We start from the raw sequence: 26,540 nt of genomic DNA, 5'->3' as shown, positions 1-26,540 counted from the left end.
AGCTTCTTTACTCTGCCTGGCCTCTTGAGTTTTCTTGGAGGAAATCCCACAATGGGCCTTGTTATCATCAAGGTAAGTTTGTGATCTTCAACCCTCTCTTGGGCCGTCAGTGTGGGCTAGAAAGCCTTCCATGTTTTCACAGTCTTTGCCGCTCTTCTCAAGGTAAATTACAAGCTCGAACCCCATCCTCTGTTCCTTCTTTCTCTCTTCAGGCAATTCTTGGAGGGGAAAATTGCAGCCACTGAAACCATCAAAAAGAAGTCTGTAAACTTTGTCTTTTGTCCAGCAAACGCACTTCCAAGGACATTTGTCTCTTTCAGTTTGTTTCCTGTGACAGTGGGAGAGGTGTTCCCTCCTAAGGCTAACCTAGAAGAGTCACAAACCAACAATATCCACATTGGGTTCACATTCCCCATGGAGCCTGTGTGCTACTGTGTAAGTTTTGTTTTTCAAGTAGTCATCTGTGACTGCTCTCGCTACTGCTTTACCATCCACTAATGCCAATAATTCCTCAATTCTCTGCAATCTAGATTCTGTCCCTACAATTTCATTGAAATAGCCCTGGATCTACATTGTAAAAATCCAAAGTCAAGTTCATCATCAAACCCCACCCCAGCCTGGTTCTCCTCCAGATTTCTTATTTAAAGAAATGATGCTATCATTGTCTTGAATACACCTTAGATAGTTTTCTCTCAATAACTTCACAGGATATCAGCTGCCAGACCAGATTCAATTCCCTAATATATATTACATTTCATTTTCTCATATACATTATATATAATATTCAATTTCCTAATATATATTTATATTTCATTTCCTCACATATATTATAGAATTGACTCTTAAACAATGTCGAGTTAGGGGTGCTGACCTCTCATACCATAGAAAATCCATGTATAACTTTTGACTCCCCTAAAACTTCACTGTTAATAGCCTACTGTTGACTGGAAGCCTTACCGAAAACATAAACAGTCAAGTAACATATTTTATATGTTGCATGTATTATATACTGTAGTCTTAAAGTAAGCTAGAGAAGAGAAAATGTTCTAAGAAATCATAAGGAAGAGAAAATATATTTGTAGTACGGTATTATATTTACTGAAGAAAACCCATATCTAAGTGGACCTATGCAGTTCAAACCTGGGTTGTTCAGGGTCAACTGTATATAATATTAAATTTCCTAATATATATTTATGTATAATATGTAGGTACTTTTTTCTATGTGTCTCTAATGTAGGATCTCAGATATTCATCTGTATTTTCCTTCATTTCTCATACTTTTTTCTTTGTAATTTTTTTAACGTTTATTTATTAAAAAAAATTTTTTTTAATGTTTTTATTTATCTTTGAGACAGAGAGAGACAGAGCATGAGCAAGGGAGGGGCAGAGAGAGAGGGAGACACAGAATCTGAAGCAGGCTCCAGGATCTGAGCTGTCAGCACAGAGCCCGACGTGGGGCTCAAACTTCAGACCGCAAGATTATGACCTGAGCTGAAGTCAGACACTTAAACAACTGAGCCACCCAGGCGCCCCTCTCATACCTTTTTCTTATATTTTATCCTTTAATCTATCTGAAATTGTATGTGTGTGTGTTTTATGTGTGTGAGTTTTAAGGAAGAAATGCAGCTTTTTCGTTTTTACCAACTAGTATTCATTTTCATTCAATCATACTATGCTCTTACTGATTTGAAATGTCATTTTATTAATTGCTAAATATATATATGTATATATATATTTTGCTGATTTTTCTTTCCATTGTTGAGCCATACCACATTATTTTAATTATTATTTAGTTATAATATTTTATAATATGTTTTTTAAAGTTTTTTTTTTAATTTTGTTTATTTATTTTGAGAGAGAGAGGGAGAGAGAGAGAGAGAGCAGAGTGAGGGAGAGGCAGAGACAGAATCCCAAGCAGGCTCTGCACTGACAGCGCAGAATCCCTTGTGGGGCTCAAACATATGAACCGTGAGATCATGAGCTGAGATGAAGCTTTGGTTGGACCCTTAACCAACTGAGCCACCCAGGCTTCCCTATAATATGTTTTAGTGATGCAAGTATGCTTTAATTATGTGTTCTCAAGATTTTTCTGTTACTTTTACTGATTTATTTTTCTGTTAAGTTAAAAAAAAGTTAGCAATGTTAGAATGGAGTTATATAGTACTTATAAATTATAAATTTTTGGATTATAATTAAAATATATAGTACTTATAAAGATGCCAGGAAGGAATGGCATCTTTAAGAATAGAATTTTCTTTTTCACAATTTAGTATATCTTTCCATTTTGTCTTTTTAAGAAGTCTCTCAAGAGAAAAGTATACATTATTTGGTCATGAGAAATTGTAATTTTCTTATAGTATTAGATTTATGGTGCCAGTATTTTATCTACCATAAGTGAAATTTGGTGCTCTTTTGGCTTTATTTTGAGGGGTATATTAAGTAAAATAAGTTGAAAAGCTTTCCATTGTTCTGCTTCTTTGGTACAATTTGTCTTTTTAAAACGTTCCTCTGTTAATTTGCATTAGTTAATTATTAATTTTCTTGTTCCAAAATTGGAGCTCAAAGCACATTCCCCCCTGATATGGTGGATGGTAGATCAGTCTTCACCGACATACACAGAGAAGAGAGTAAAGCACAAGCATCCTCCTGAGAACGGGTGGGAGAAAGTGGGAGGTTGCAAGCCAAAGGGAGAAATCTCTAACTTCTTTCTCATCACTCTGTGATTACATAGCAGGCAGTAGACTCATCGCGATGGATTCTGCTCCAGGGTAAACGGAGTTTCTGTGATGGGTCAGGGGGTACATTACCGGGGGTAGGCATGTCTCAGCGTGTTCCTTGCATCTGCAGAGACAGCCCTGGGCATCCTGTAGAAGCTTGGCCAGGGTTCAGGGGCTGGGGTTCCTAAAGCAGAAATGATCCATCACAAGTAAACCAAACCCAACCCCAAATACGATCACATAATTGTATTTCAAACATAGCAGTGATGCATAAATCCAAGACTGTGGCAAGGTACTTAAGTCAAATTAGCTTTATATCTGAAGACCACAGTCATCAACTTCTTTGGGTGTCATTTTGGTGAGTAAAGTGAAAGTGTTATCTGCTAGACCAGAGGGATAGTCACATGGTCACCAGAGGAATTGTCCCAAAGAGTCCTAAAAATATTCCACTCCTTCAGGTTTACTCTCCTGAGAGTCATCTGGAGAAATAGTTTCATTTTAAATGGTGGCTTTCAGGGCACCTGGGTGGCTCAGTTGGTTAAGCATTCAACTTCGGCTCAGGTCATGATCTCACAGTTCGTTGGGCCCTGCCTTGGGCTCGTTGCTGACAGCTCAGAGTCTGGAGCCTGTTTCGGATTCTGTGTCTCCCTCTCCCTCCGCCCCTCCCTCACTCATGCTCTGTCTCAATCTCTCAAAAACAAAATAAACATTAAAAAAAATGGTGGCTTTCCCCATTTTCTGCTTTTTCTTAAAACATTCAATTTTCTTTTCCATTAATAATATCAATTCTATAGTTACATAAAACTTTAACATAGATCTTTTTCACTCAGGTCAAAATATAACTTATTTGATGCCAGACGTAACATTCTCCAAGACCTCAGAAGAGTAATAGTGACAGTGTCATGGATATCATTATCTTCTTTCTTTTTTTTTAAATGTAATTTATTGTCAAATTGCTTTCCATACAACAACCAGTGCTCATCCCAACAGGTGCCCTCCTCAATGCCCATCACCCACCTCCCCCTCTCCCCCACCACCCATCAACCCTCAGTTTGTTCTCAGTATTTAAGAGTCTCTTATGGTTTGCCTCCTTCCCTCTCTGTAACTTTTTTTTTTTTTTTTTTTGCCTTCCTCTCCCCCCTGGTCTTCTGTTGAGTTTCTCAGGATCCACATATGAGTGAAAACATATGGTATCTGTCTTTCTTTGTATGACTTATTTCACTTAGCATCACACTCTCCAGTTCCATCCACATTGCTACAAAAGGCCGTATTTCATTCTTTCTCATTGCCACGTAGTATTCCATTGTGTATATAAACCACAATTTCTTTATCTACTCGTCACTTGATGGACATTTAGGCTCTTTCCATAAAAAAATTGGCTATTGTTGAAAGTGCTGCTATAAACATTGGGGTACAAGTGCCCCTATGCATCAGCACTCCTGTATCCCTTGGGTAAATTCCTAGCAGTGCTATTGCTGGGTCATAGGGTAGATCCATTTTTAATTTTTTGAGGAACCTCCACACTGTTTTCCAGAGTGGTTGCAGCAGTTTGCATTCCCACCAGCAGTGCAAGAGGGTTCCTGTTTCTCCACATGCTCTCCAGAATCTATAGTCTCCTGATTTGTTCATTTTAGCCACTCTGATCAGCGTGAGGTGTATCTCAGTGTGGTTTTGATTTGTATTTCCCTGATGAGGAGTGATGTTGAGCATCTTTTTAATGTGCCTGTTGGCCATCTGGATGTCTTCTTTAGAGAAGTGTCTACTCATGTCTTCTGCCCATTTCTTCACTGGATTATTTGTTCTTCGGGTGTGGAGTTTGGTGAGTTCTTTGTAGGTTTTGGATACTAGCCCTTTATCCGTTATGTCATTTACAAATATCTTTCCCCATTCCATCGGTTGCCTTTTAGTTTTGTTGATTGTTTCCTTTGCAGTGCAGAAGCTTTTTATCTTCACGAGGTCCCAATAGTTCATTTTTGCTTTTAATTCCCTTGCCTTTGGAGATGTGTCAAGTAAGAAATTGCTGCGGCTGAGGGCAGAGAGGTTTTTTCCTGCTTTCTCCTCTAGGGTTTTGATGGTTTCCTGTCTCACATTCAGGTCCTTCGTCAATTTTGAGTTTATTTTTGTGAATGGTGTAAGAAAGTGGTCTAGTTTCATCCTTCTTCATGTTGCTGTCCAGTTCTCCCAGCACCATTTGTTAAGAGACTGTTTTTTTTCCATTGGATATTCTTTTCTGCTTTGTCAAAGATTAGTTGGCCATACATTTGTGGGTCCAATTCTGGACTCTCTATTCTATTCCATTGGTCTATGTGTCTGTTTTTGTGCCAATACCATGCTGTCTTGATGATTACAGCTTTGTAGTAGAGGCTAAAGTCTAGGATTGTGATGCTTCCCACTTTGGTTTTCTTCTTCAGTATTACTTTGGCTATTCGGGATCTTTTGTGGTTCCATACAAATTCTAGGATTGCTTGTTCTAGCTTCGAGAAGAATGCTGGTGCAATTTTGATTGGGATTGCATTGAATGTGTAGATAGCTTTGGGTAGTATTGACATTTTAACAATATTTATTCTTGCAATCCATGAGCATGGAATGTTTTTCCATTTCTTTGTATCTTCAATTTCCTTCATAAGGTTTCTATAGTTTTCAGCATACATATCTTTTACATCTTTGGTTAGGTTTCTTCCTAGGTATTTTATGATTCTTGGTGCAATTGTGAATGGGATCAGTTTCTTTATTTGTCTTTCTGTTGCTTCATTATTAGTGTATAAGAATGCAACTGATTTCTGTACATTAATTTTGTATCATACGACTGCTGAATTCATGTATCAGTTCTAGTAGACTTTTGGTGGAGTCTATTGGGTTTTCCATGTATAGTAACATGTCATCTGCAAAAAGTGAAAGCTTGACTTCATCTCTGCCAATTTCGATGCCTTTGACTTCATTTTGTTGTCTGATTGCTGATGCTAGCACTTCCAACACTATGTTAAACAACAGCGGTGAGAGTGACATCCCTGTTGTCCTCCTGATCTCAGGGGGAAAGCTCTCAGTTTTTCCCCATTGAGGATATTAGCTGTGGGCTTTTCATAAATGGCTTTTATGATGTTTAAGTATGTTCCTTCTATCCTGACTTTCTCAAGGGTTTTTATTAAGAAAGGATGCTGAATTTTGTCAAATCCTTTTTCTGCATCGATTGACAGGATCATATGGTTCTTATCTTTTCTTTTATTAATGTGATGTATCACATTGATTGATTTGTGAATATTGAACTAGCCCTGCAGCCCAGAATGAATCCCACTTGATCATGGTGAATAATTCTTTTTATATGCTGTTCAATTCGATTTGCTAGTATCTTGTTGAGAATTTTTACATCCATAGTCATCAGGGATATTGGCTTGTAGTTCTCTTTTTTTGCTGGGTCGCTGTCTGGTTTGGGAACCAAAGTAATGCTGGTTTCATAGAATGAGTCTGGAAGTTTTCCTTCCCTTTCTATTTTTTGGAACAGTTTGAGAAGGATAGGTGTTATCTCTGCTTTAAATGTCTGGTAGAATTCCCCAGGGAAGCAATCTAGTCCTGGACTCTTATTTGTTGGGAGATTTTTGATAACTGATTCAGTTTCTTCACTGGTTGTGGGTCTGTTCAAATTTTCTATTTCTTCCTGTTTGAGTTTTGGAAGTCTGTGGGTGCTTAGGAATTTGTCCATTTCTTCCAGGTTGTCCAATTTGTTGGCATATAGTTTTTCATAGTATTCCATGATAATTGCTTGTATTTATGAGGGATTGGTTGTAATAATTCCATTTTCATTCATGATTTTTTCTATCTGGGTCATCTCCCTTTTCTTTTTGAGAAGCCTGGCTAGAGGTTTATCAATTTTGTTTATTTTTTCAAAAAACCAACTCTTGGTTTCATTGATTTGCTCTACTGTTTTTTTAGATTCCATATTGTTTATTTCTGCTCTGATCTTTATTATTTCTCTTCTTCTGCTGGGTGTGGGGTGTCTTTGCTGTTCTGCTTCTGTTTCCTTTAGGTGTGCTGTTAGATTTTGTATTCGGGATTTTTCTTGTTTCTTGAGATAGGCCTGGATTGCAATGTATTTTCCTCTCAGGACTGTCTTCACTGCATCCCAAAGCATTTGGATTGTTGTATTTTCATTTTCATTTGTTTCCATATATTTTTAAATTTCTTCTCTAATTGCCTGGTTGACCCCTTCATTCTTTAGTAGGATGTTCTTTAACCTCCATGCTTTTGGAGGTTTTCCAGACTTTTTCCTGTGGTTGATATCAAGTTTCATAGCATTATGATCTGAAAGTGTGCATGGTATGATCTCAGTTGTTTTATACTTATTAAGGGCTGTTTTGTGACCCAGTGTGTGATCTATCTTGGAGAATGTTCCATGTGCACTCGAGAAGGAGGTATATTCTGTTGCTTTGGGATACAGAGTTCTAAATATATCTGTCAAGTCCATCTGATCCAATATATCATTCAGGGCCCTTGTGTCTTTATTGATTCTCTGTCTAGATATTCTGTCCATTGTTGTAAGTGGAGTGTTAAAGTCTCCTGCAATTACCACATTCTTATCAATAAGGTTGCTTATGTTTGTGATTACTTGTTTTATATCTTTGGGTGCTTTTGAATTCGGTGCATAGACATTTATAATTGTTAGCTCTTCCTGATGGAAAGACCCTGTAATTATCATATAATGCCCTTCTTCATCTCTTGTTACAGCCTTTAATTTAAAGTCTAGTTTGTCTGATAAAAGTATGGCTAGTCCAGCTTTCTTTTGACTTCCAGTAGCATGATAGATAGTTCTCCATCCCCTCACTTTCAATCTGAAGGTGTCCTCAGGTCTAAAATGAGTCTCTTGTAGACAGCAAATAGATGGGTCTTTTTTTTTTTTTTTTTTTTTTTTTTTTTTTTTTTTTTTTTATCCATTCTGATACCCTATGTCTTTTGGTTGGAGCCTTTAGTCCATTTACATTCAGTGTTATTATTGAAAGATACGGGTTTAGAGTCATTGTGTTATCTGTAGGTTTCATGTTTGTACTGGTGTCTTTGATATTTTGTGATCCCAGCAACATTTCACTCACAGATTCCCCCTTAGGATCTCTTGTAGGACTGGTTTAGTGGTGATGAATTCCTTCAGTTTTTGTTTGTTTTGGAAAACCTTTATCTCTCCTTCTATTCTGAATGACAGACTTGCTGGGTAAAGGATTCTCAGCTGCATATTTTTTCTGTTCATCACATTGAAGATTTCCTGCCATTCCTTTCTGGCCTGCCAAGTTTCAGTAGATAGGTCTGCTACTACCCTTATGTGTCTACCTTTGGATGTTAAGGCCCATTTATTTCTAGCTGCTTTCAGAATTCTCTCTTTATCCTTGCATTTTGCCAGTTTCACTATGATATGTCATGCAGAAGATCGATTCAAGTTATGTCTGAAGGGAGTTCTCTGTGCCTCTTGTATTTCAATGCCTATTTCCTTCCCCAGATCAGAGTAGTTCTCAGCTATGATTTGTTCAAGTACACCTTCAGCCCCTTTCTCTCTCTTCTTCTTCTTCTGGAATTCCTATGATACAGATATTGTTCTGTTTGATTCCATCACTTAGTTCTCTAATTCTCCCCTCGCACTCCTGGATTTTTTAAATCTTTTTCTCAGCTTCCTTTTTTCCCATAATTTTGTCTTCTAATTCACCTATTCTCTCCTCTGTCTCTTCAACTGTGCAGTGGCCACCTCCATTTATTTTGCACCTCATTTTTAGCATTTTAAAATTCATCATGACTATTTTTTAGTCCCTTGATCTCTGTAGCAATAGATTCTTTGCTGTCCTCTATGTTTTTTTCAAGTCCAGCGATTAATTTTATGACTATTATTCTAAATTCTTGTTCCGTTATGTTGCTGAAATCGGTTTTGATCAATTCGTTAGCTGTCGCTACTTCCTGGAATTTCTTTTGAGGAGAATTCTTCTGTTTCGTCATTTTGTCTAGTCTTCTGTCCCTTATGCATTTTAAAAGTTTGTGTGCTCTGCACCTGTGAGCACTGCTATATTGAAAGAGGGTCATACACTGTCCAGAGCCTGGTCCTTCAGGAGGTGTTTTTTCAGAGATTGTTACTTGCTCTCTGTTGTTGTGACTTTGGTTATTTTATTACCCTACTCATAGTGATATTTTGGACCCTCCACCAGGTGTGCTTTGATTTGTTCCTTGGAGTAGCCCTGTAAAGGAAAACAGACAAACAGGAGACAAAAACACGCAAACACACGAATAACACAAACAAATAAACACAAACAAAAAACTAAAGACTAAAAACGAAAAACCCAAAAACACCGACTACAAGTAAAGAGGGTGGAGGCGGTGCTGATGGAAGAGCACATACAAGGAGAGAAACGCATGGAGGGGGGGTAGAAAAAATAAACATCGATTTAGGCAGAGAGACTAAAAGGCTTAATCCGGAGAGAGAGAAGGGAAATTAAAGAAGGAGGTGGGGAAAATGAAACGAAGATAAAGTTACCCAGACAGAGAAACTCTATGGCTTGATTATTCCAGAGAGAAAGGAGTGTAAAGAAGGAGGGGTAGAACATGTTATCAAGACAATGGATTAAATATGTCTGTTTAGAGAGACCAATAACCAGAGTAGCCAGCCTAGGGGAGGGAAGAGATAAGGAGGACAAAGGATGAGTAGAATATATTTATATATCCAGAGTTGACCTAGAGTTAATCCAGGTAATGCTGCACCGCTTGTTGGGAGTAGCTGTCTGCAGGGTCTGGGCCGATCTGGTGGCTACGCGGTTACCCAGCGCAAGGGGGGCGTGGTTTGGCGTAATGTGGACCCACCTCCACTATGGGTGGGGGAGTGATCCCTGAGGCCCCGCCTTGGTTGGGGGGGGCGGGGGGATGGTGATCCCTCAGTCTCTTCTCCACGAAGCCAACCCGGTGGACTCAGTTTGAGTCGTCCTCACTCGGTGGGCGCAGACGGGGTGGTTCTTTCTTGCTCCGCCAACTCCCCTGACCCTGCGCTTGGCTAGGATTCAAAGTCCCGCTCCGTGCGTTCTGGCGCTGGAGAAGCGCCTCTCGGTACGGTGATACGTGGTCTCGGCTGGTTTTGTCTGTGCCCCCCACACTTCAGGGAGGACCGCCTTCTCCTACTGTGGACTGAGCCGCTGCCTTCCCCGGGAGTCCCCTGGGTGGCGGACGCAGGCAGGCTTTGTCTTTTCCCACGGCACTCCAGGGAAACGGCCACCTTTTCCTCCCTGCAGACTGAGCCCTCAGCCCAGCCACTGTGCCCGGGGTGGCGGACACAGGCAGGTTCTGTGCTATCGCGCAGCCCTCCAGGGAGGGAACCACTTTCTCCAGCTGCGGACTGAGCCCTGACCTACCACGGTACCCAGGGCTGGCGCCCCTCCTCCCCAGGTGTGCGAATAGGGAGCCCGCCCCAGTCCAGAGAAAGCCCCGCAGTTAGAATCAGATGCCTCTCAGTCTCAATCCGAGGTCTTTCTCCTGTCCAGCTACGGTCCTGCACTTCCCCGCCCGCTCTTTCTCTTCCCTTTGTCTCTCCGCAGAAGGGGGTCCCTCCCCTCCGTGCCCACAGGGCCTTTTTTTAATCTCCCCCAGTTCACAGTTACCCACCTATCTTTTTTCCAGCTTCTCCATTTTCTTCCTAGTGGATTCAAGTCTCTTTTCCTCCCAGGCTCTGGTGTTCAAGGTCCTTTGGCTTCTACACGTCTTTGTTTGAGAGACGCGGGAAGTATGGATTCCCCCTACTTCTCCACCATATTGGCCACAACTCTCATTATCTTATTTCTGGCCTTGAAAGGGAATATCTCATGATATGGCATGTTTTTACATTATTAATATTATTATCAGAAATAACTTAAAATTTCCCAAATGGTTTGGGGCAACTATGGAGAGAATCATGTAATTTTTTTTCTTTTGTGCATTAGAGTGGTCCCCCACTTATCTGAGTTTTCACTATTCATAGTTGTACTTTCCATATTTCAGTTACCCACAGTCATGCGTTATTCACCTCACCTCATGCCCTCACATCCATCACGAGAAGGGGTGAGTACAGTAATAAGATTTCACGTAACTTGTATGTCAGTATATTGTTACAATTGTTTTATTTTATTATTATTGCTGTTAATCTCTTGTGCCTAATTTATAAATTTAAACTTTATCATAGGCATATATGTGGAGGAAAAAACATAGTATATATACAGTTTGGTACTATGTATGGCTTTGGGCACCCACTGGGGGTCCTGGAAGGTAGCCCCTGCAGATGAGGGGGGATGATTTTATTGAGAATGTTTTTGAATAAAAATCCTAGTATTAAGCCATCCTTAAATTTTTAGAGTAAATCTTATTCAGTTTTGAAAAATTATTTATATAGTACTGGATTTATGTGGCTGATACCTTAGTTAAAACGAATGAAAATTTTTATTTTGCTACATTGGCTTTATTTTGACGGTTATATTAACTTTGATAAATAATTTGGGAAGTGTTTCATCATTCTGTAATCTTGGAACAGTTTAAATAACAGGGTTGTTACTTGAAAGTTTTCAAGGACTTGCTCATAAAACACTCTGGACCCAACTCCTTTTTTGGAGATAGTTATTTGAACATTTTAAAAAAAGTCTCCCATGAATATCAGTCTATTACAGTTTTCCAGTTCTTATTGAATCCATTTACTTGAAAATTGCACATTTCATTGGGCTCTAAGAATTTGTTGCCATAGAGCTATAAAGTTTATTTTTATAATTAATTTGTTTCATACTGTTTATATTGCCAAGTATTTGTGTTTCTCTCTCTAGTGTGCATATTTTAATGATATTTGTATAGATGAAATTCTGTATTTATTAATCAATTTACTTATGTATCAATTCCACTGTTATTTTCCTGCTGTCTTACTTAATTTCTGCTTTTATTTTGATTAGTTTTTCCTTACATTTCTCTAAGATTTATTTATTTATTTATTTATTTATTTATTTATTTATTATTATTTTTTTTTTCAACGTTTATTTATTTTTGGGACAGAGAGAGACAGAGCATGAACGGGGGAGGGGCAGAGAGAGAGGGAGACACAGAATCGGAAACAGGCTCCAGGCTCTGAGCCATCAGCCCAGAGCCCGATGCGGGGCTCAAACTCACGGACCGCGAGATCGTGACCTGGCTGAAGTCGGACGCTTAACCGACTGCGCCACCCAGGCGCCCCATCTAAGATTTATTTTTATGTGTTCTCTACTCCATGTTCTGCATTAGTATTATTTTCAAATAATTATGGTCAAAGACTTTGTAAATAAATTAAAAAAATATTCTTTTTAGATTTATCAAAAAGGTACACATTTTTGGGGTACCCTGGTGTCTCAGCTGGCTAAGTGTCTGGCTTCAGCTCAGGTTGTGATCTCATGGTTCGTGAGTTTGAGCCCCACTTCAGGCTCTGTGCTGACAGCTCAGAGCCTGGAGCCTGCTTTGGATTCTGTGTCTCCCTCTCTCTGCCCGCCCCCTTCAAAAATAAATAAATATTCAAAAAAATTTTTTAAAAGATACACATTTTTAAAATCAGAAAATTATTAAGACCTATGTTCAGTACACCCATTTTCAAGAGGTAACAGAAACAAAATAAGAGAGGAGGCACCAATGTTCAATACACCATGCATCAGATTGGGGTTACTTGGTCTTTATTAAAGTTTGTTTGCATATATGAAAAGTTTCACAAGATTAAGTCATGAGACCCAGATACACTTAGGTTTTGACTAACTTCATGTGATTATTACTAACATTGCCTGTTTGAGGCAATGGTGACATTATTGCAATACAGAACATCCAGCATATTTCCTGCAGACTTGCCCTGTGGTCCAGGGTCCTTATCCAGCCACCTGCAGGGCTCAGTACGCAAATGCCTTGCTTTACATCTATCCCTTTGATTTTCACGTATTTCTCAACAAGAAACACAACCGAGTTGTATTCTTCCTCAGTTAAATGGAATCACAATTGCAAAAATTAAAATCCAATGACCAATTTTAGTTTTAAAAACTAGAAGAGGAAAAAAAAAGATGTTATTATCAGTAATGACTTTGGAAAGTCTTCTTTAAAACATAATGAGGGCAAGTTATTTTGGAAATAACCGTATCCTATTCTTATATAAGCTTCTCTATAAAGGTGCCCCCCGCTCTGGGGCAGGGAGGCCGAGGTGAATTCCGCTGCTTTCTTTGCCGCTTCCTCTCCTGTATTGCCAATGCCCAGGGGGTAAGAGTCCTCAATGGTGGCTCAATCCAGCTCTTTCATTTAGACTCAGCTCTCATTCCAATTTAGGCTTCTCTTTCTCTTCTTCCATACCTAGAAATTCAGGCAAAGTACTTTATTTTAACATCAGATTAAACTGTGAGCAGCTTTGCCAAGGCTGCTCAAAAAACCCCTCTCCTCTCCGCACACGTCTCCCCATCCACTCTGTTGTACCCACTCCCTTTCTCCTAGCTAAGAAGGAAAATCCTTTCCTACTTTCTCCTGAAACTTCTTTAGTGACCTCTGTCCCCACCCTTTACCTTGAGATCAGGACACACCCGGGTCTTATGGCATCTGGGAGTGAGGGGTGCAAGTCAATTCTTGACTCATTGAGTCTGTACAGAAACCCCCACCAGACCGCTTTGTAACCAGCTTCTAACATTGGAAGGTGTGCAGCTGATGAGTCTCAAACAGACCTTACTTATTTTGATTTTGGTCCTGTTTCTTCTCAAGGCAAGGACTCTGGATTTTCAAAAGTGAAGAAAAAAAAAATTTTGTTTTAACTCACCGAGAGCTTGTTAGGCAGTTAGGCACAAGAACTGTTTATTTCCATACCTTTGTGTACTTAAACTCAAGTTCTCCCTCTATTCACCCCACTCCTGGGAGAACTATGTTTTACTTCCTGAGAGACTCATATGTACTGGACCAGTAAGACCTCTGCCTGTGGTCTGTAGTGAATAGTTAGTTAATGATGTTTCGTTTTCCTGGAGATGAAAATGTTGAAGTCATTGTCATGCATTAAAGTTAAACTGGTAAATGCTCCCCGCTTCTTTCTTTTGCTTCTTGCTAAATATTATTCATCTGAAACCAAATTCTCAGACTTTTTGCTCGAAACAAAAGAACCCCACATATTGCTTTGCAGCTTTTATTGGTATTCTCTTACAAGTCGTAAGCTCTCTGAAGGCAGAGAGCTTAACTGTTTTGTTTCTGCTAATATCCCTAGCACCTAACACAGTGCCTGACTGACAGAAGGAGCTCATTTAATCATTATGGAATCAGTTTATAAACAATGAATACGAGGAAGGCCTCAGAAGGCTATGCTAGTGGGAAAGCAGAATAAAATAAGGAACTTCACAATATAAAAAAAAATGTAAAGCCTCATCCCAGAGGGTTACTCTCACAGGGCTCATATTAGGGAGGATTCCCCTTCCCCTCAGCACCCAGCTCCCGGTATTTGTTTTGTGGGGCCAGGGCGGTGGTGGTGGGAATGTGGGTAACATGCTCTGAACAGGTGTTCTTAGACAGTCTTTCAGGTTTGGTTTTCATGACTAAGGAACTGGCACAGATCTGTAACACTTCTTCCAAAGTGCTTCTCAGAAATCATATTAAGGAAAACTTCAGATTGAGGAGTAAGGACATCTGAAGGGAGGAGGCATAGGGTTAAGGGGGAGAAGGCCAGGAGATGCCTTAGTTGTTGGTAACCAAGGCAAAGGCAGAAAAACACAACAGGGATTCCTTTCAAGCAGCACACATGACTTGGGTCCCAACTTTGTCCCACGTTCCCTCTCCTGTGGAGAAGCTCTCAGGAACTAATAACTGCTTGCTTTTCCTTAAAGTCTGTTTCCTCCTAAGTGTTCTCCTGCAGATGGGTTGACTTGGCAGCGACAGTGGAATCTTCAAAAGCGGGGGTGGAGAACAGGGGGTGTTCATTGACCCAGACAGGAAAAATGGCTCCCCACCTACTTTAGTTTGGCAGCTTTGAGGTAGAGGGAAAAAATTAGACAGCTGTAAATAATATTTGGAAGAACCAGAGGTATAATTTCCACACAAATAGCAGAAAGAAACCTGTCACAAAGCTAAAGCTGGACGTGCTTTTGGGAACCTGGAGGAAGAGCTGATGGACCCTGAGAGAGTTAGTCACATGTGATTCCCCTAGGCTGGGAGAAGGGCTCAACCAGAGGGCAGTGCTGGGACACTGCAGGCCTGGGTGGGCCTGGGTGGGCCATGAGCTGGATGGGCAGCTGTGGGAGAAAAAAAGAAAGAGGGTTTCTGTCATAAAGATCTGGCTCCAACCTCCTTTCTCTTTTGCTCGTCTCTCTCCTCACCCCAACCTTTCACTTTTGGACACTCATTTCTGGTCGTATTAAGTTTTACTTTAATAAGATTGGTCACCCCAGTTAGACACACTGGAATTGGAATAAATTCTTAGCTTAAGTACAGAAATATCTCAGCTGTTACAGGTTGAATTGTGTCCTCCCACCACCGGGCCCCCAAATTCATATGTTGAAGTCCTAACCTCAGAGCCTAACCTCAGAGAGAAGGCCAAGAGGGGGTGGCAGGATGACCATTTGCTAAAGAGATGAGGGCATGCCATTCGTGGATCCAATTAACCATTTCAGCAGCAGCCACGAGAGATTTGTGGGGGACCTTCTTGTCTGATGATGTGGACCTCTGTGGATTGCATGGGAAGCCAAAAAGGTTTTTGAGAATTTTGTGCCAGCAGGAACCCTGCCAGCCAGGACTAAAAGGGACAGAGGCAGCATGAAATGAAAGAAGAATGACTTCTAAGGTGGTTCAGGGGCTAGTCTTCTCCAGAGGGTAAGGCTTCCACCCAGGGGCAAGGGGAAGTGGCCTGAGGATGGAGTATTCAGCCAAAGATGATCATTCTCAAGCCTTTAAATCTAATAGAATTTGCCCTGTTACATTTCACACTTGGTTGGGATCTGTGACGCCCTTGCCCGCTGTGATTTCTCCTTTTTGGAAAGGGTGTGTATATTCTATGCCTGTCTCACTATTATGTTTGGGAAGCAGATAACTTTCTGTCTGGCTTCACAGGTTCACAACTGAAAAGCAATTGTGCTTCAAGATGAATTATACCCCAAGTCTTAACCAGACCTGATTTAGATGATATTTAAGATGAGATTTTAGGGGCGCCTGGGTGGCGCAGTCGGTTAAGCGTCCGACTTCAGCCAGGTCACGATCTCGCGGCCCGTGAATTCGAGCCCCGCGTCAGGCTCTGGGCTGATGGCTCAGAGCCTGGAGCCTGTTTCCGATTCTGTGTCTCCCTCTCTCTCTGCCCCTCCCCCGTTCATGCTCTGTCTCTCTCTGTCCCAAAAATAAATAAACGTTGAAAAAAAAATAAATAAATAAGATGAGATTTTAGACCTAAGAGTTTATGCTGGAAAGACTTTTGGGGCTGTTGGGAATGTATTTTGTATGAATGAAGGACATGAATTTTGGGGTCAGAAGGCAGAGTGTTATGGGTGGAATTGTGTCTCCACACACCTAACCCCCAGTACCTCAGAATGTGATTGTATTTGGAGATAAGGTCTTTACCAAGTAAAAATGAAGTTATTGGGGTGGACCCTAATCAAATATGGCCATTGTCTTTATAGAAAGGGTAAATTTGGAGACAGCCTCACACACAGGGACAACTGTCATGTGAACATGAGATGGTCATCTACAAGCTAAGGAGAGAGGCCTGGAAGAGATCCCTCCGTCATGGTTCTCAGAAGGAACCTTTCCTGCCAATACCTTCATTTTGGCCTTCTGGCCTCCAGAGCTGTGAGACATTGCATTTCTATTGTTTAAGTCACCCAGCTCTTGCTGGGTTTAAGTCACCCCGTACTTTGCTGTAGCAGCCCTAGCAAACCATTACAAGAGTCACAACTCCACTTAGAGTTACTTTTCTTTAAAAAGAGCAAATGTGGGGCGCCTGGGTGGCGCAGTCGGTTGAGCGTCTGACTTCAGCCAGGTCACGATCTCGTGGTCCGGGAGTTCGAGCCCCGCATCGGGTTCTGGGCTGATGGCTCAGAGCCTGGAGCCCGTTTCCGATTCTGTGTCTCCCTCTCTCTCTGCCCCTCCCCCGTTCATGCTCTGTCTCTCTCTGTCCCAAAAATAAATAAACGTTGAAAAAAAAAATAAAAAAAAAAAATAAAAAGAGCAAATGCTTACATATAAATTTAGCCTATTTAAGGGCTTTTTGTTCATTGTTCTTATCAAGTTGGTCTATTTTGTTATTTTATGAACTAGGTCCATGGGTCTTAGTGAGGTTTCTAGCCTCTCATGGGTCTGGATTTCCAATGGTGACAATCTGATGGCTCAGTAAAAGTAACACTGGACCGGGCATTATGCAGAAGGTGTTGGCTCTGCCACCACCTATATTGGTGGGTCACCTAGGATTTCCAGGCTCAGCTGCTTCTTAGTAAAAAAGCCAGCTTTTCTGGGTTTCTAATATCCTTTTCTGTTCAATGATTCTGTAATAATGTGATTCTGTCTCGAAGTTGAAGTCAACATAGCATAACCAAGTGGAAGAAGTGAAGCCATTAAAAATCATTATGGATACAAGGAAGGGGGCTCCGTGTGATATCCCTGCTTCTTGGGGGATTTTGTTTTGGACATAGTAAATGTACTCAGGATTCTAACACTCTCCCTGACTGTATTCAGTTCATTGCAACACACGCAAACACACACACACATACGGCACATACTGCTTTTAATCAGCACTTTCAAATTTAACCATGTATGGAAACAGGCAGCTAATGTAGTGGAGCAAAGTGGCCAGGTGAAAACTAGGAACACTTAAGGAGCCAGCTCAAGGGGGCAACTGATCCATTGTTGCCATAAGTGGGCTTGGTGGGCCTGGTGTTGCCAGATCTTAAAAAAGTATCTGATAAGCTGGTGAATCTGGCCTGTATGTATAATCTCCCAATTTTTAAATGTTGGTTCAAAAAGAAAAATCCCACCACGCAGGTCTAACAAAACTTTTGGCAAGTAAATTTGGGGGGAGGCCATCAGTTTGCAATCCTTCTCATAGATGAGAAAAATGTGTCCACTTGACATGAAACATCTGCCTTTGTGGAATTAACTAGATGGTCCCATGTAGATAAAATTAATCTCCATACCTAAAATGAGTTGTGGAATATGAGTCAACCTTACTTACGAGAATGGCCCAAATTAAATTGAACAGATCATTAAAAAAAACCCTGAGTTTCACTATTCATTTTTAACTTCTCACTTAGAGCTGCTAAAGAGCAGTATTCTATGAATCCACACCGGATTTTTCTCTTTCCTGGTCTTCAGGCCATCTTCTCTTAGGAGTAGCAGGACAATGGCCAAATGACCATTGGAATCAAGCTAAATCAAGGGGAAAGAGTCATAAATACTTCCTGAATAACATATAGAAAGCATATTAGCCTACATTTAAATATGGCCTTTCTCCCAAGAAGCTGAGAAATGTTTACATTTTGTTCTCAAAATATTTCTGCAAGTTAGCTAAATACTTTCATAAGTTAACTAATAAAGATTACTATTCCCATTAAACAGAGAAGGAATTATTAAAAGATTAATTTCTGGTTTCCCAAGCTGTGGCCTGAACTGAATGAAACATTTTGACACTTTTTCTAATAGACCACTTATTAAAATTAAGCCAGCTGCCGAGAAAAGAAATCCTTAAATTCCTCTTGGCCACTTACCATTGGCCAATGCCTTGACACACAATCTTAGAAGGTCCACACACAAAAAAGTCCAATTTGGTAACCACGCAACGACTGTGTTTTATTTGTCTAATAAGATCCGGTTCCTGGCACAGTGTCTGGCACAACGTAGGGTGCTCAGTGTTTGTGGAACAGAGATCATTTGCGAGTGATGTCTAGAATGTTGTGATTCTATTGGCGGAGATGCCCAGAACTCTCCAAAATTCCCAAACAATTTTGCCTTTGGAAATACTTTCATGCAGGACTCAAACCACTACATACGGTGCTGTTGCTTTTTCCACCTTCCCATTTGTTATGTTATCTTACATACGCTTTGGACAGGGGTTTGCACAGCTTGGGTAAGATTACGTGCCTTGCCAAGATAGAGGCGCTGCCGTAAACAGAAACAAAAGATAAATCAAGTCATAGGTTAAGAGAGTTTCTACAGCAATGAAGTATTATTACCTTTACTGCCTGTACCTCTTTGTCACCTCCAGCCCTTGAATATGACAGTCACTGGTGAATCACAGTGGCCACAGGTAGTCTGAGCTGCTTGGGGTTCTAGCAGAACAGTGGGGGAGACCTCTCTGAAGCTACTGCACCCACACAAGGGATGATGTAAGAAGTGGAGGTCTGGGTGGCTTTTAATGAGACTATTTGGTTACGTTTAATATTTTATCTATTTAATTGGGGGAGGTCCCTTTAGCTAACGCAGTATTTTCTGATCAGAGTGAACTTCCTAAATTTTTGTTGTTGTTGTTAACGCTACATTTCTCCCTATAAAATTTTATAGACATGCTTCTTTTCTCTGAGATTTGGATGTTTTACTAGCTAATAAGACAAAGTGAGTAATAAACCTTTCAGGTAAATGCCAGCGGCTCTTAAATTAACACTGTGTAGTTATAAAAATGAAACTCTTCATAAGTGATCCTTGGCTACAATGGAATTTTCCTTCAGTGTCTGCACACACTCTTTTAGACAGCAGTTCTCCTGCTTTATGCTCCCCTAAACAATACTTACTTCTCTGTGTATCCCAGATATAGCTGTTCAGAACTTCTCCCAGCAGGTACAAAAAGTTCATTAAGATGGTTGTAGACCCAAAGAAGATGATTCTGGCTCCTGGGCCAATGTGTTCCAGGAAAGGATACACCCACATCCCAGTTACGTGATGCACCCAGCACACCCTGCAATAGAATTGGAAAGGAGACAAAGACAGGAGTTCCTCTCATGTCAGATTTCAAACTCCTGTTATTGTGAATATGGACCCTCCACTCACACCACTCTTCAGCAATGTGTGTCACAACTTCACTTCTGACACTCAGGAGTTACCAGGAAGTTTGTTGTTGTTTGTTTGTTTTCTTATACTTTTTATTCTAAAATAATTTTAGACTCACAGAAGAGTTGCAAATATGGTACAGAGAGTTCCAGTAAGCCCTTCACCTCAGCTTCCCTGAATGTTAACTTGTATAACCATGGCACAATTAACTAAGGCGAAGCCATTCGCATTTGTACAACATTTCTAACTGGACTGCAGACTTTATTCGGAATTCCCATTTCCCCACGAATGCCCTTTTTCTGGTCCAGGGTCCCACGTGTACTTGGTAGTCCCATCTTAGTCTCCTCCAATCTGGCAGTTCTTTGGTTTCTCCTTGTCTTTCCTGACATTTGATGGGTTCTGGTCAGGTATTTGAAACGTGTTTCTCTCAAGACTCTTATATAATCTTCATTTCTTCCTTACATACTGAGACACTATAGCATCAGGCAGCCACACTGTAATCCAACCTAGGCGAGTATGTGCAGGTGTCTTCCATACTGCCTTCCAACGAGATACCAGTGCGTACTCAGCAGTGTTCTCAGCATAACCTGCAGTGTGTCTCTACTGACAGAGCCATCCTGTAACCTCACCGGCACTTGGCTTCCTACCACCTGGATTGTTGGCTCCTGTATTTATTTCTTTCCTTGTTTTCCCCTAGTGCACGTAATACTTGCTTGTAATCATTCTGTTTGTGTTCCGGAGATATTTTAGGTTCAGTGGGAATACAACATCATTAATCTCCACTGTTTTCAAAAGTTGAGTTAGAATTTTTACTCACTTGGTTTGGTCTCAACACAACTGTAAAAAGTAATTTTCCGAAACATTCTTGGGTTCATCACTTGATCAACTGCTGTCGATTTTGAAGACTAATTATAATATAAATATATTATTGCAGGAGGAATAAGTATTACTTTTGATACTTATGTGTTTTGGGGTCATCTTCCTTATCACCCACGGCTTCACTCATTGTTAAGCACCTTGTGTATCTATTACCTATATATTTACCGCACTGACGCGAGAACCCTGGGGATATTTATCTTAGAGCTTGCTGTCTCAGTGAGGGTGATACCACTCCCCCTCAAAGAGGTGAAAATTGGTTCTGACAGGGTGGTGAAGAAATCTTACTGTTTTTATGTGTTAAGCACAGACACATACATACACAGAACATAAACAGGTACACAGTACATCTGTGGTGTTAACATTTCATGGGCCCAGCTAGTCCACATCGGTATAAATCCAAAAGAACTGAATTGAAAGCAGGAACATAAACAGATATTTGTACCCCAATGTTCACAGCAGCACCATTCACAATAGCCAAGAGGTGTGGAAACGGTGCAGGTGTACATCTAGGATGGATGGATACACAAGACTGGTCTAGCCATACAAGGTAGTATTTTTCAGCCTTGAAGAAGAACGACACTATGATACATGCTACAACATGACGGACCTTGAAAATATACTAAGTGAAAGAAGCCAGATGCAAAAGGACAAATAGTGTATGATTCTACCTATATGAGATACTAGAACAGGCAAATTCAGAGACAGGAAGTGTAATAGAGGGGGGAGGGCTGTGGGGAGTGGGGAATAGGGAGTTAAGGTATAAGGAGTACAGAGTTTATGTCAAAAAATGAACATGTTTTGGATAAAGATGGTGGTGACGGTTACATGACATTGTGAGTGTATTTAATGACTGAGTTGTACAATTCTAAATGGTTAAAAGGATAAATACGTTGTGTATATTTTACCACAATACAACATTTTTATGGGTTGGAGATTGGGAATGAAAATTACCTAGAAAGGTCCCTTGGTGGGGTGTTCAATAAGGAAAGAAAGGTGGAGAAACATGGTCTTAGTGGGAAGAAATGGTCATTAGGTGCATCCAGGTCAGCTTGAATAACTGTTCAAACTAAAGGCTTTTTACCAAGAGAGGAAGCCAAGCAAGTCAAGAGTTTTCTTTCTTAAAAAGGTTGAAGGATTTGTGAGAATCAGCAGATATTAAATTTTTAGAACTACCTTATGGGATTCTGATGCATCATACTGTGTCCATAAATTAGAGACAGTTTTCTCTTCCTAATCTTTTCTTCACTGGTGTAAGGAATGTTGTGTGCTCATCAAGTGGCTTATTAATTTCCATTGAGATAATATGCAATATCCCCCAAATGTAATACTATAAAGCTATAATTGACTTTGCAAACCAACTTATAAAATTATAATGTGACTCACTGCGAAACTGTTTCCTTAATTAGGCAAATTAGCAGCAATTCAAATTATGAATGCTAGTTGCATTTTTTCTACCTGTTCCTGGCTTTCTACTTGCTTCTGGTAGCATGAACTTTTCACTGGCAGCTTTTGGTAATGTGTCTTATGCAGGCCTCTGCTCCTCAGACACTGTTTGCAGTGTACTTTTGGTCTGAATGGAACCATCTCATACTACTGAAGAGATATAACAACCACAACCATGTCCCATCTATCTGTAGATGACTCCTACATTTACATCTCTAGTCTTGACCTCTCCCTGATTTCCAGAGTTCGATACTCAGGTGTCCACCACACATCTCCATGGGAGGATGCATCTCCAACCCAACACTTCCATGATGTCCTCATCATCCCTGCATCCTAATTCCTGCATGTGTCTCCCCACCATCTAATAGCGAACATGCATCTTCCACATCTTTCACTTCTCACATCAGTGATTACTACATTATTGCAGCAGTAGTTTGGGGCAGAAAATGTGGAGTCATTTCTGACTTTTCTTTTTCTCACAACCCACACCCAATCCATCCTTGGATCCCATTGGCTCTATTTTCCAAATAGACCCAAGACATCTACTTCTCACCATGGCCACCACTACTATCTGGGTTCAAGCCATCGTCATCTCTCGCTGGAACTACTGCAAGAGCTTCCTATGTCTTTGTTTCTACCCTTGCTACTGTCTGTTCAGTAGGCCATTCTCATTGGAGCAGCCAGACTGATCTAGATTACATGCAAATCAGGTTGTGCCACTACTTTGCTCAAAAGTCTTGCTTCCCCTCTCACTTAGACTAAAAGCCAGAGACCCCAGGTGGTTCTTCAGGGAACTTGCCGGGCACTTTTCTGACTTTTCCCCTTCTTCTTGCTCACTCCACTCCGGCCACACTGACTCCCTGGCCTTCCTTAAGAACATTGAGCACATTTTATGTGTTCCTGTGATGGGCACATTACTTCTTACCCCTATCTCCCCTACAGTACGCCCAACGTTCCCTTTTGTCCTTTGGTTTTCACTCAAAGGACACCTTCTCAATTAGGTCTTCCCAGGCCACTGCATCTAAAAGTTGCAACCTTTGTCCTCAATCTTTCTATTCTCCATCTCTTTATTTTTCTCCCCAGCCAATTTACTGTATTTATTTTTACTTATCTGTTTATCATCTGTCCTATGAGCATAAGCATTTATATATATATTTTTTTCAACGTTTATTCATTTTTGGGACAGAGAGAGACAGAGCATGAACGGGGGAGGGGCAGAGAGAGAGGGAGACACAGAATCGGAAACAGGCTCCAGGCTCTGAGCCATCAGCCCAGAGCCTGACGCGGGGCTCGAACTCACGGACTGCAAGATCGTGACCTGGCTGAAGTCGGACACCCAACCGACTGCGCCACCCAGGCGCCCCAGCATTTTTATATTTTTATCTGTTATGTTCATTGCTAGATTCTGTGGCCCTTGGAACAGTGTCTGGCACACAGGATTCACTCAATACTTATTTATTGAATTAATAACTGAATAAAGAAATACCAAAAACAACAACATAAGCCTTTACTATATGACAGGCACTTTGACAATAACTTTAAAAAAATAATTTAAAAAATCTCCCACCTCCCCCATCTCTATGCCTTTGGTCATCAGCAAAGCTTTTCTGTAGAGAACTAGATAGTAAATATTCTCAGTTTGGAGGCCATATGGTCTCTGTCACAACTCTCAATTCTGCCATTTAGTGCAAAAGTAGCTACAGACAGTAGGTGAACAAAAGAGTGAGGTTGTGTTCCAAAAAAAAAAACAAAAACAAACAAACAAAAAAAACAGTGGAAATGTAAAATTCTCAGGGCAGGGGAGTGGAAAGCCATTCTAAGTGTGGTGCTTTGATATGGTGTGTAATCTCCTTCACCTTATTCAACCACTGTATGAGGTACGATCCCCATTTTACAGGTAAAGAAGCCGAGACTGGACTAAAGAATGTGCAGGAAAAACAGCAAGCCTGGGAAAGGAATGATGCAGAACTGACTTCTTTTCTGCTTCATGGACTTGGTTCCCTAAATGAGGATTTTACTATAGTCTCCAAAATGCAGTGAGGGTTTTCTTTTTAACAAACATTGTCTTCACTGCACCTCAGACACAGAAGTTGTGTTATGTGGGTTTCACTGGATCCGTGTGAATGATGCACCTACTTGTTCTGACAAGTTGTGCTTTCGCCATTTGTTTCCTTGATAAGATCAGGGCTCAATTTCCGGCACAAAAATGACTCATGGCCTTGCTCATCTATCTGTGGAGAGTTCCCGGTTCTTGGTTGACTTTCAATTTCTATCTTGTTCTAAAGCCTTCCTGTCTTCGTGCCCAAATATTCTTTTTTTTTTTTTTTTTTAACGTTTATTTATTTTTGAGACAGGAAGAGACAGAGCATGAACAGGGGAGGGTCAGAGAGAGGGAGACACAGAATCTGACACAGGCTCCAGGCTCCGAGCTGTCAGCACAGAGCCCGACGAGGGGCTCCAACTCACGGACCGCGAGATCATGACCTGAGCCGAAGTTGGCCGCTTAACCGACTGAGCCACCCAGGCGCCCCCCAAATAGCTTATTCTTAAGGTAATGACACCAATTTTAATTTTAGCCTAAAAATTTGATGCATGTGTGTGTGTGTACGCACATGTGCATATGCAGATATGCCGGTGTTCTAGTATCAGGATACTTCTGAGACTATCTATTTATTAAATATACCTCCATTTTAGTTCACTTTAATGTGCAATTAAAAAAAAATGACATCTATTAATGCCTCCTATCTAAGTGCTGTGCTACACAGGTGTCTTTCATTACAGCACAACCAAAAAGTTTCCATCAAATTCGTAAATACTGTTCTTGATCTCTTCAAAGGCAAATTACTCCAGGGAGTCTGTACTCGTTGACTCCATATCTGTACTTTGAACTCATTCCTCCCACAACAGTCTGGCTTCTTGTCTTGATACTCTACCAAAACAAAGCAGCTCATTGACATCAATTTCTCCTGGTTTTCCTCTTGTCTCTTTGGTCACTCTTCTTGGTTCTCTTTGTAAGTTCACCCTCCACTACCCAACCAGGAAATGTTGAATTTCTTTAGGGTTGGTTTTGAAGTCTTCTTCTCATGGTGTGCATTCTCAGTTAATGAATTCATTTATGTCCACTGCTTCATGTCTATAACCCCATACGTAGATATTTCACAAAACTGTGTCCTAATCCAGACCTCTCCTCTGTTTCAGAGAAGTCTATCAAACGGTCCTTAAAACACCTTAAGCATACCTCAAAATCCATACATCTAAAGCCAAAGTCATGCTGCTCTCCCTCAAATGTGGTCTTCCTCTGGCATTCCTTCTATCTGCACACGGTACTACCACTCATTCAGTTTTGCAGCTCAAATCTGGGAGTCATCTTTGCTGCTTCTCTCTCTTTTGCATCACATATATTCAACCCATTATCTTATCCTGTCAAGGTTATCTCACACACACATCTCTCCACTGTGTTGATTTTTTTTTCCGTCTCCATCACCAGCATCTTAATTTGTGTTGTGATCATCTCTGTTTAGAGTACTGGAATAGTTTCTAATTGTCTCCACATCTACTTTTGTCTCCTTCTGATCCATCCTCACAAGTGCCAGAGTAATCTTTTTGAGCCAGAAATCTGAATGCATTATATTCCTGCTTCAAATACATCAATGGCCCCTCACTGCTTTATTGTTAAAGACCTAAATTGTTAACGAAGTCCAGAGTGGTCATCATAGAGTGGCTTCTACCTGTCTCATACTCCCTCTCATACATGGCTTGTATTTTCATTTGGTTCCTTCATTTTACCATATTCCTTTGTGCCATGTAAATTTTTACAAGTTCCTCCTTCTGCCTATGCTGTTAGTTTCCCATCCCTTAGACATACTTCTCCTTTATATCTTAGCTCAATCAATGTAATTTATCAGTCATCACTTAGCAGAATTTTCCTCAATCTATTAGATTAGGTCAGATTAGCTCATACAGAGCACTGAATCTATTTTTAAGCTCTTCTTTTATTAGCACTTACATTTGAATGATATCTTTATTTGAATATGTCTCCCTGCCTAGAGTATTCTTTGAGGTGAGGGGCTGTGTCTATTTTTACTTATTGTACCACCAGCACTTATCATAATGTCTGTCACATAGTGGTAGAGTGAATAAATGAATTTGTAGCATTTAAGCTGTGATAGAAAGGATGAGTGAGAGTTGAACAAAGATGGAATACATATCCAAAGACCTGAAAACAAGGGAAAGTTCCCAGATATTCACGAAGAAAACATTTTTGTTGAGATCAAGGGAGAGAGGGCATGAGGGGGCAGGCAGATGCCAAACTGTAGGTGGCTTTTTAAGCCCTGGTAAGAATTACAGACTGTATTCTCCTGGGGACAACAGGAAGTCTTTGAACAGTAATAACTAAGTGTGAAACATATCAGTTGACCTGGAAACCAATGATATCAGAAATGGTGGTAGCCCAGATTGGAGTGGTAGCATTAGGAATGAAAATTAGCAGGTAGATTCAAGAAATATTTAGACCAGTGTCTATCAAACTGTAGGTCATAAGCAGTG

At 40.6% G+C, this 26,540-nt stretch overlaps 1 protein-coding gene across 14 annotated transcripts in view; it reads right to left on the bottom strand.

Moving 5' to 3' along the window:
• The window catches only part of AIG1 (androgen induced 1), a 314,280-nt gene that overhangs the window by 59,768 nt on the left and 227,972 nt on the right, over positions 1-26,540 (bottom strand). For 3 of the 14 annotated variants that reach the window (XM_045499861.1, XM_045499862.1, XM_045499852.1), the window contains 2 exons: positions 19,418-19,581; positions 12,363-13,037 (listed from right to left, as the gene is read on the bottom strand). The exons of 1 other annotated variant lie outside the window; for it this stretch is intronic. In XM_045499861.1, coding sequence (XP_045355817.1) covers positions 13,000-13,037; positions 19,418-19,581 — 202 coding nt within the window. In that variant the 3' untranslated portion in view covers positions 12,363-12,999. Of the gene's footprint in view, positions 1-12,362; positions 13,038-13,404; positions 13,446-13,834; positions 14,945-15,061; positions 15,375-18,458; positions 18,789-19,417; positions 19,582-26,540 lie in introns of those variants that run through there. 10 more of the 14 variants (XM_045499859.1, XM_045499854.1, XM_045499856.1 and 7 more) reach the window with 7 other exon arrangements.

Source organism: Leopardus geoffroyi, chromosome B2, assembly GCF_018350155.1.
Source record: "Leopardus geoffroyi isolate Oge1 chromosome B2, O.geoffroyi_Oge1_pat1.0, whole genome shotgun sequence".
Classification (NCBI taxonomy): domain Eukaryota; kingdom Metazoa; phylum Chordata; class Mammalia; order Carnivora; family Felidae; genus Leopardus; species Leopardus geoffroyi.
This window is presented reverse-complemented; position numbering and strand designations above follow the sequence as displayed.